This window comes from Bos taurus, chromosome 25, assembly GCF_002263795.3.
Source record: "Bos taurus isolate L1 Dominette 01449 registration number 42190680 breed Hereford chromosome 25, ARS-UCD2.0, whole genome shotgun sequence".
Lineage (NCBI taxonomy): Eukaryota > Metazoa > Chordata > Mammalia > Artiodactyla > Bovidae > Bos > Bos taurus.
This window is the reverse complement of record NC_037352.1, coordinates 2,528,861-2,538,051: the sequence shown is the minus strand read 5'-3', so window position 1 is coordinate 2,538,051 and position 9,191 is coordinate 2,528,861. Positions and strand designations below refer to the sequence as shown.

Here is a 9,191-nt window from a genome sequence, read left to right as displayed (position 1 = left end):
GGCACATAGCTCAAAGTCCACAGTCTGACCCAAGATGGAGTCCTGCTTGCAAGATGGAGCCTGTTCTGTCTGTTTCCTCCTTCATTCCCAGTTACAGATTAGAGAGTCCAGTGGCATTTGCTTATCCATCCAGCACCAGGACCCCCACCTGGATCCATCTGACCCACCACCTCTGCCTGTAGCCATCCGACCCCCAGCCTCTCATCCACACAGACACTCCATTTGGGTCAACTGACTTTTATTAGGACATCAGCACTACAGTGACAGGCAGGCCAGACCTGGTGCAGGAAAATTCAGGCAGGGAGAGTTAGATGGGCTGGGTGGTGCCCTCCCTGAAGGGGAGGGGGTGAGGCAGGCTATGAGGATGGGTCAAGGGTGAGCAGGAGGGTAAAGGGTGCATCAGAAGATGCCCTGTGAGAAGGGGAAATTGAGGCGTCTAGATGAGGCCAAGCTCCCTGGGGACCCCTTGGGGCTTCTAGACCTGGATGAGGCTCCTGAAGAGCTGCTCCAGAGAGGAGCAAAAATCATTCAACACTCTCCAGACGGCCTCAGCCGCTATGCGCAAGCCCTGTAGGCAGGCAGCCGCTATCTGATGAAGCCACTCCAGGGCTTTCTGAAACTTCTGCTGCAGTCGCCGCAGGAGCTCTTTAAATAGCTCAAGTGTCCAGTCATACCAATCCCTTGAAGTGGAGGAGTCAAAGGGCTGGTTCCGGCCTGGGGGACTGTAGGAGCCAGAGGGCTCACAGACTCTGCGACGCAACTCCTGCAGTGTTTCACGAAGCAATGGACAGGATTCCTGCAGGGATGGGAGGCTGTTCAGGTACATGTCTGGGGCACTGTCCTGACCGAGCCGAGGCCTCCCAGCCTTTAGGAGACTCTGGGACCCAGAAGCCCACGAATGAAAACTGCCTGCCTTCCTGCCAACAGCTCCACCGACAAGAGGACTTTTCCCAAAACCTGAGCCTGGTCCCTTGGGTCCCCTCGAGAAATGAGCCCTGGTGCTTTATTGTACCTGAAGATGGAATGACCTCTGAACTCAGCATGAGGCCCCAGGGCTCACAGGCAGGGGGCTGAAGGCAGGGCTCTGCTCGCCGCGCACTGAGTGAGGAGGCTGATGCCCCAAGGCTGCCCTCCGGAGCTCTCAGGGCCCCCCAGCCCCGCTCCGGGGAGCTCTGTGCACCTGTGGCAGGACCAATGAGAAGACAGACCAGTGGGGAAGGGAATCAAGAGGGGCTGAGATGTCAGCGCAAACTCACCGAGTTGTTAACTTGAGCATCCACGGCGTCAGCCATATCTGCACTGCATATGCTCTGAGGAAAGAAAATGTGGAGACTGCCCACGTGGCTTGCAGCTGAGCTCTGTTGTCCCCACTGGGCCTCCCATGGGTCCAGGAGAGTCAGAAGGAAGACAGACGTCCAGACCCAGTACCCTGGCTGATCCCAACCCTGGGGACTCAACTTCAGGGGAAGGGCAAGACCCAAACTCACCTCCATTAAAATAAGATCTGAGCAGACCTATTGGGAAAATATCACTCAGTTTAAAATTCCCCTACCCTCTCTCACTTCGAGTCTCAATCTCAAGCCCGAGTCTGTGCTCACTGGTGTCCCCTCTTCCTCCGGTGGCTGCGGACCAGGCATCTGACACTGCTGTTCTGTCATACTGCCCTGTGACTTGCACACCTCCCCCAGCAGCCCTGGGCCTCCGTATCCCCCACCTGTGCGGTCAGCGGATACAATGGATACACAGGTGAATTTTGTGCAGTGTAGGGACTGGGCCCTGAGCTATCACCTTCATCATCACCATTATCATGAAATTGTTAGGGGAAACACACTGACTGAAACTGCCCACCCTGGCCAGGCACCACCATAACCATCTGCATGAGTAATTTTAGGACAGGAGGTCCTAGTGAGGAACAGGGAACTAACAAGCTGCCAGTAACTGGAAGAGTTGGGGAAAGCTCAAAAGGAGACAGGACGTGTCTGACCACCTCCCAGAATCCTTCTCGCTGGCATCCATCTTGGCTGAGCAAGGTGTGCGCCACCAGGCAGGACTCCGAGTCAGAACAACTGGCCAAAGACAGCCCAGAAACTAATTCCATCACCATGAAGCCCAAGACTGTGAACCAGCAGGCAGAGCAGTTCTCCTGGTTTCCCTTACCCTCCTGTGCCCCACCCGGGCGCCCTTTCTCAATAAACTCTCTTGCTTTGTCAGCACGTATGTCTCCTCAGAGAATTATTTCCGAGTGTTAGACAAGAGCCCACTCTCAGGCGCTGGAAAAGGTCTTCCTTCCTGCAACAAAGCCACCCTATTCCACTTAAACTGGACAGAGGGGAGTGCACTGACCCACCTCTTCTTTAGACTTCTTTTGAAGGTTTGTACAAAACAATTCCACGAATTGAAACTGTGAAGAGAGACAGAGTTGGGACAAAGAGGCCTGGTCCTTTCACTCCTGGGTCCCAGGTGGGCCAGAACATTCTCAGTTTCACCCAGCTTCCCCATTCCCTTAACCATACATGAGGAAGAACTTCTTACCAATTTGGCTTTGAGGGAATTGATGAAATCGTCGATGTCCTGTGGAGATGACAGTAACACCCAGGCTGATGAGACCTCACCAACCATTGCAGACCTGTTACACACTCACACAAGGAGGACCCTTGCCCTGGACTAGGCAGGTCAACCTGGTTACAGATGCCTAGCCCTCCGTGGTCCCGCTAGAGCAGACCAGGGAGGAACTGGTCAGTTCTCTGACCCTGCAGACCCCCGGCCCCCAGCCCCTTTCCCTCCAGACACTTGACACCATCTCGGAGGTGGCAGGCGCCCCACCGACCCCTCGGGAGACTCCACCTAATGGCGGGAATCTGGCGCTGTCCCCACTGCCCTCCTGGCCCTGCGTGGTCAGTGTGGCTCACAGGGCATGCAGGGCTTCCGTCTGCACACCCTGTGTCCCGGGGCCCCATCCTGTCAGCCCAGCATCACACGTGTCTGGGCAAGAAAACACCTCGAGGGGCCGTGGGGACACTCTGCTGCCCTCATCGTCCTCTCGCTGGGCCTGGCTGCTCAGCCTGGGTCACCCCAGATGACCACTCCCAGACACCGGTGTTCCATGGCCCAGAGCCCCTGAGCATCTGATCATGCTCAGGACTGAGGTGGGCGGATTGGTACAGAGCGGGGAGGGCTCCCCAAAGGGAAAGAATAGACTCTGAGCTCAGCGTGGCTTCAGCTGCTGATCCAGGCCCTAGAGAAATGCTTTCGGTTTCTAGTAAAACACCACATGCCTCTACCCCCAGGTTTCCAGGCTGTAGAAAAAGTCTCCAGAGATGACTCATTCCTCTGACCCTGGAGACCCTCCATTTGCAGCTCTCTCACCAGAATGTCGACTCTAATTCCTAAAGTGACTCCTTTGTCCCATGACTCTGGTTCCTCAGTTTTCTGCAGCCCAGACCAGCCCACCAGGACCTGCACAGAGCTGCTGCCATACCTGTCCTCCAGCAGGAATGCCGCCCCAGAGCCAGGACCTGCTGCTAAGGACGGGGCTCTAGGGTGGGGGGAGTCTGGGGGAGAATGGATGCGTGTATATGTATGGCTGAAACTATCACAACATTGTTAATCGTCTCTATTCCCACACAAAATCAAAAGTTAAAATAAAGAGAGCAAGAGAGAACGAGACAGAAAGAGAGAGAGAAATCTTTGTGCACAAACCCTTTTAGAAATGGAGAGAAAACAAATAGTTGAAGTCCAGCTGAGAATTTTCCAAATGAAATAAAAGAGAGGGCTCAGAGCAACAGGCGTGTATAGGGTCTGTGTCAGTAACTGTTCAGAATGTCGGGGTAGAGATAGCAGAGCACTCCCCGTCACTGCCCCGGATCGCTGTGAGAGAGGACCCTGTCAACTGCATGGGTCACAGGTCTTCAAGGCCAATCTCCCCGGAGGGTCCCCCACTTCAGCCCAGGGAGGTTGGGACAGAGGCAAGTTAGGAAATTCCAGGGCCCAACCTTCCCCCCACTCTTGCGGTCACTCACCTTAGCGGAAGCCATGGTGCTCCAAGGCTCTGCCACTGTAACGCGGTGGGAGGGAGGGTGTGAGGAAAAGTGATCTGGAGAAGCAGGCTCGCCCACCAGCCTGGAGCGAGTTCTGCCTGCAGGTCTCCCCTCTTTCCTCAGCCCAGGCGCCCGGAGCCCCTCACCTGAGAGCCTGCGGCAGAGCCCCAGCTAGCAGTCCACTGCACAGCAGGCCAGACTCAGCATCCCCTGGGAGTCAGGGACTTAAGGGCAGAGGAGGGAGGGGTGGGAGGGTGGAGCCATCGAAGAGCCCAGGAAGCCGGCTGGGGCGGGGGTTCGTGTGTGTGTGTGTGTGTGTGTGTGTGTGACAGAAATAGAACTAGAGCAGGGCCAAGACAGAAGGAAGGCAAAATGGGCTGACAGAATTCTGAGGGGCCAGGGTGGACAGGGCGTGTCCCTGACACTCAGGGTCCCTGGACAGGCCCCTCCTCCCTAAGCTGGGACGGGATCTCTGAGCCCAACTAGGGCCTCACCCTCCACCCGCACCCACCAACTAGGGGGCAGGGAGGGACAGGGAAGTCCAGACTTGGGACAGAACGTTGAGGAAGCTTGCGGAGCTCCAGGAAAGGATGTCAACCAGCTGGGCGTTAAGATACAGGGGAAGGCGACCAGGGCCCTTGAACAGACTGCACCCCACTCCACATCCAGAGAAGCTTCGGTAGCCGCCCTGCCCTCAGGAAGTCACAGGACCTGCAAGGGCCCTGAGGTGGAGACTCTCCCCGGGTCCCCGGCATCCAGGGCAGGGCCGGGCCTGATTGCCTGACACAAAGGATGGGGCCCAGGAGGGTCTGAAGGGAGCCTTGCTGACCAACTGACCCCAATGACCAGGGTCTCCTGAGCCCCATGGGGGGCCCTTCAGTCCCAAGCTACAGTGGCAGGGGTCTCCCTGGCCCTGGCCATCCCCACAGCGCTTGACTCTCACAGCCTGGCCCACCTCCCCCTGAGAACAGCCCCTCACAGCCCAACACAGCCATGGCCCTGTGTCTGTCTCAGAGACCCAGGGCCGCCATAATAAAGAGCCACAGACCCAGGTCTCAGCGACACACGTATATTCTCTCCCAGTGGAGCCAAGGCTCACTGTGTGTGTCTGTCGGTGTGTCTGTGTGTGTGTGTCTGTTGGGGTGTGTGGCGGGGGCGGGGTGTGTGTTGTGGGGAAAGACAGCTATTAGAGCCAACTGTGGGTGAGGCCAACCAGTCTCAGCCTGGAGTGATTTCTCTTCTTGAGTCCACCCCCGTGTTTAGTACAATATCGTCCAGTGTATTTGCCTGTTTAATTAAAATTGAATAAAACTTAAAAGCCCAGATGTTAGATTAATACGGGAAACCTGTTCTTGTGGAACGTTGGTAACTAACTCACACTGAAAATGCTAGCAGCTGATTACTTCAAACTGAAAAACGAAACCTGCCTGCAGGTAAGTTGGGTTGACCGTTGAGGACCCCTAAACACACTATGTAAATTGGGCCAGCCAGGAGTGCTGTTGGTTCTACCTGAGGTCCTCACTCCGGTCCTCGGACCTTCCTTTGCTCTGTTTTCGCTGGCTTTTCCCTTCCTTGTCTTTTAGCCACCGCCATTCTGGACTCCTGATTCCTATTCTAACTACCTAACAACCTCAAGCAGCCATTCTCCACCCCTAAGCCATCATCCTCCAGGGCCCACTACCAGGCAACCCCTAAGTCTGCTTTTTACTTTTTGAGGTACCACTGGAATATTTCCCAAGGTCATAAAACCACGTCACATTGCCAGCAGCAGTATATCAAAGTTCGAATTTGCCTGATCTTCATCAGCACTTATTATCACAACCTTTTGATTCTGGCATCCTAGTGGGCATGAAGTGCTATCTCACCCTGATTTCTATTTGCAGTTCCCCGGAGGCAAATGCTGTTGAGCAACCTTTCATGTGTTTGTGGACCATGTTTATACAGTTCTTGGAGAACTGTATACACTGATCCTCAGGACGTTTTTAAACTGGGGTATTTGTCTTTTTATTTTAAGTTGTCAGAAGAGTTTTATGCTCTGGGTACCAATCCCTTATCAGATACATCGTTTGCACAATTTTTGTTCCCATTGTGTGGTTGTCTTTTCATTTTCCTGATGGTTTACTTTGAAACACAGAAGCTTTTGCATTGTTATCTTGGGACTGTTCGTTCATTTCAGTCACTCAGTCAAGTCCCACTCTTTGCGACCACATGGGCTTCAGCATGCCAGGCTTCCCTGTCCATCACCAACTCCTGGAGCTGTACTGTTCTTTACATAATAAAATTCAATGTGATGTGGCATGTTTGTGAACCTGACTTCATGAAGTGAGAGGCTGGAGAAGTGTCCATTGTCTCAGCGAAAGGAGCCTCAGGTGTCACATGGGACATCCCTCTCTGGGCGCCTCCAACCAACTCTTGGTTGCCCCCCAGCTCATCCTCAGCCACCCTGTCCCCCGTCAATGCTGGATTCCAGCCTCTTCTGTAAAACAGTGATTCAGGTCTGTCACGTTCCTGCCACCAAACTTCGCCTTGGGGCTCCATCACTGCTCTTAGGAAATGAAGGGTTTTCTCTCCTGTTATTTTTATTGTCCTGCTTTGGGGCTGATAAGCTTTTTGAAGACAAGTTTCCTCCTCCTCATACTTAGAAAGGGTCCTGACAGAGGCCCAGATGGCTTCTGGTGCCTTTGAACATCCATATCCCTGGCTGGTTGAAGACACCGGGCTGTCATCCTCCTTCTGGCCTGGTCGTGACCACACTGGGCTCCATGCCCCTGGGTCAGCTCTGGGCTGCACTGTGGGCCCGCTGAGGCTGGTGGCACATTAAGAAATGGTGGGTATGTGACTCCAGCCATGGGGGTGAACCTCTCTCACCCAGGCCGTGAGTGGAATCTGTAAACACAGAAAGAGGTTGGCTCCTGGGTGGAGAACACGGAGGGGACGCACAAGTCAGAAGACAGAGACCTGAGACGGCAGCTGCTGGCCCTGGTCCCTTGAAGATCGGGGCCACCCCCAGCCCACCCCCACATCAACCACCCAGTTTGTTCAAATGCAGATTCCTGGCCCCAGACCCAGAGTGAGGATTCACAGTGAAGACATGGAATCTGCATTTTTCAAGTTCCCTAGGTCATTCTCTCTTTTTCTTGGACCACACCGATCGGCTTGAAGGATTTGAGTTCTGGGACTAGAAATTTAACTCAGGCCACGACAATGAGAGCACCAGATTCTAACCACTGGACCACCAGGGAACTCCCTTCCTGGATTATCTTGTGTGGACTATTCCAGAAGCAGAGTTCCAGAGGCATTCATTTAGATCCTGAATTCAGTGGGGAGGGAGGTCATTGCGGTGGCCAGGTTCCATCCACTTGTCACCCAGGGGCACTGAGGAGACAGTGACCCCAGACTGAGAGGGGACCAGTCCACTTTCTTCCCACCAACATCGAGCTGATGGGAGCCAAGCGGTTCTGGAGGGGGTGGCAGAGGCTCAGGTGAGGAGATGGGAGAGGTGTTTTAGGAGCAGGAGGGTGTCGTACTGAATGTGGGCGGTGCTGGTTACCAGCGTGCTGATTAGAACCAAGGATGGGCCACAGGGGCCGTCTCAGGAGAATCACCCACGTGATGCTCATGTGACACCCATGTGAGCCATGGATGTCACCCCGGACTTGGGACATGCTCAGGGGTGGTCACAGAGCTGGGTTTGGGACCCCACCAATGTGCTTCGATTGGCACTTCATGAGGGGATGACAGGATGAGAAACCTTAGACCAGAGGCTGGAGAGCCGGCTCAGCAAGGGGGAGTGGGGCTGTCCTGTAAAGAGCCAAGCACTTGGGACAGCTGCTGTTGGCAGGTGGGGTGGGCTGCAGGAATTCAGCCGCCTGAGCTCCGGGAAAGGCCAGGTGTTCCGGGAAAAGGAGAGTCCTGCGGGGTCATGGCCAGGGGCAGGGGAGGAAGGAAGGCCCAGGAGGCAGCACTCAGGGCATTCAGTGTCAGGGCCGGCCCTGTGTCTCCGCCTCCTGGACTTAGCTCCACCTGCATCCCCAGCTGCATCCTGGCTGAGCCCCGCCCCTGGGACGGACTTCCCACAGCCACAACCCGCGGGATCCCCCGTGGGCAATCAGCTCCCTTCCACGCAGCCGCAGGTTCCCTTCAGGGGGAGGCCAGGCCCCCCAACAGCAGGGACAGAAGAGGCAGGAGGGGCACCGAAGACCGTCCTGCAGCCTGACTAATCCCGCACTGACAGTCGCAGTCTCCGGGCTTAAGGGTCGCTCTGGGGGGTCTGGGGGCCCGAGGGCCCACAGTGGGGGCGGGGCAGTCCAGGAACTTGGGACCCATGGGTTGGCGGGAGTCTGGCTCGGCTCTGATGCTGCCCTTGGGGAGGCGCCAGTAGTGGAGGCCCTTGAAGAAGTAGGTGTCACCTGCGGGGAGGGAGAGGTTTGAGGGCTGGTCTACGCCTGACCACCCTCCAAACCCCTCTCTCCGCACGGCTTCTCCCCCGACCCCGGGCTCTGCAAGTCCCACCACCCCACGGCCACTGGGCCCCCAAGGCCTCGCCCACCGAGTCCGCGATCTCTCCCACCCCTGTTGCTGACGGTGACATCGTCGGGAGCCGGCAGCGCGCCCTCCCAGAGGCTCAGATCGCGCGGGTAGCCGGGGTCCGGGCGCGCCACAGCCTCGTCCTACCGCCAGTACTGCCGCCCCCGGATCAGGCAGGTCTTCCCGTTGAGCCGCCAGGAGAACGCGGCGTCCACCTCCGTCCCGGGGGGCAGCCCCAGCTCGGTGAGCGGGCGTGCGGCGGCCTCTAGCAGCCGGTCCTGGAACGACCAGAACTGCGGGCCTGCGGGCGGGGCGGGGGCCGGGTAGGCCGCGCTGCGCGTGCCCCGCGCTAGCCCCCCACCACCAGGACCCTTCTACTGCTGCCAAGTCGCTTCAGGCGTGTCCGACTCTGTGCGACTCCATAGACGGCAACCCACCAGGCTCCCCCATCCCTGGGATTCTCCAGGCAAGAACACTGGAGTGGGTTGCCATTTCCTTTTCCAATGCATAAAAGTGGAAAGTGAAAGTGAAGTCGCTAAGTCGTGTCCGACTCCTTGCGACCCCATGGACTACAGCCTTCCAGGCTCCTCCGACCATGGGATTTTCCAGGCAAGAGTACTGGAGTGG

The 9,191-nt window shown here is 56.4% G+C and overlaps 1 protein-coding gene across 5 annotated transcripts; it reads right to left on the bottom strand.

Annotated features, from left to right (window-relative positions):
* Nucleotides 1–221: 221 nt before the first annotated feature.
* Nucleotides 222–9,191, bottom strand: LOC132343837 (interleukin-32). 5 transcript variants are annotated; one of them, XM_059881527.1, is made up of 6 exons: nucleotides 4,020–9,191; nucleotides 2,533–2,571; nucleotides 2,348–2,401; nucleotides 1,488–1,514; nucleotides 1,257–1,310; nucleotides 222–796 (listed from the first exon to the last, which is right to left on the bottom strand). In XM_059881527.1, the coding sequence occupies exons 1-6, from the start codon at nucleotides 4,032–4,034 to the stop codon at nucleotides 476–478; spliced, it is 510 nt and encodes a 169-aa protein (XP_059737510.1). In that variant the 5' UTR covers nucleotides 4,035–9,191; the 3' UTR covers nucleotides 222–475. The 5 variants fall into 5 exon arrangements, with proteins under 5 accessions (XP_059737510.1, XP_059737508.1, XP_059737511.1 ...); XM_059881525.1 differs by having other exon boundaries at nucleotides 1,257–1,514; nucleotides 4,020–4,054; nucleotides 4,184–9,191; XM_059881528.1 differs by lacking the exon at nucleotides 2,348–2,401 and having other exon boundaries at nucleotides 4,020–4,054; nucleotides 4,184–9,191.

What these genes read in the sequence shown, in the direction of transcription:
- LOC132343837 (XM_059881524.1), bottom strand. Translation starts at nt 2,619, where the DNA reads ATGGTTGGTGAGGTCTCATCAGCCTGGGTGTTACTGTCATCTCCACAG. An exon ending in AAAAGAAGTCTAAAGAAGAG is followed by an intron (nt 1,515 to 2,347) that starts GTGGGTCAGTGC and finishes TTTTCCCAATAG; the next exon opens with GTCTGCTCAGATCTTATTTT. An exon ending in ATGCTCAAGTTAACAACTCG is followed by an intron (nt 797 to 1,256) that starts GTGAGTTTGCGC and finishes CCATCCCTGCAG; the next exon opens with GAATCCTGTCCATTGCTTCG.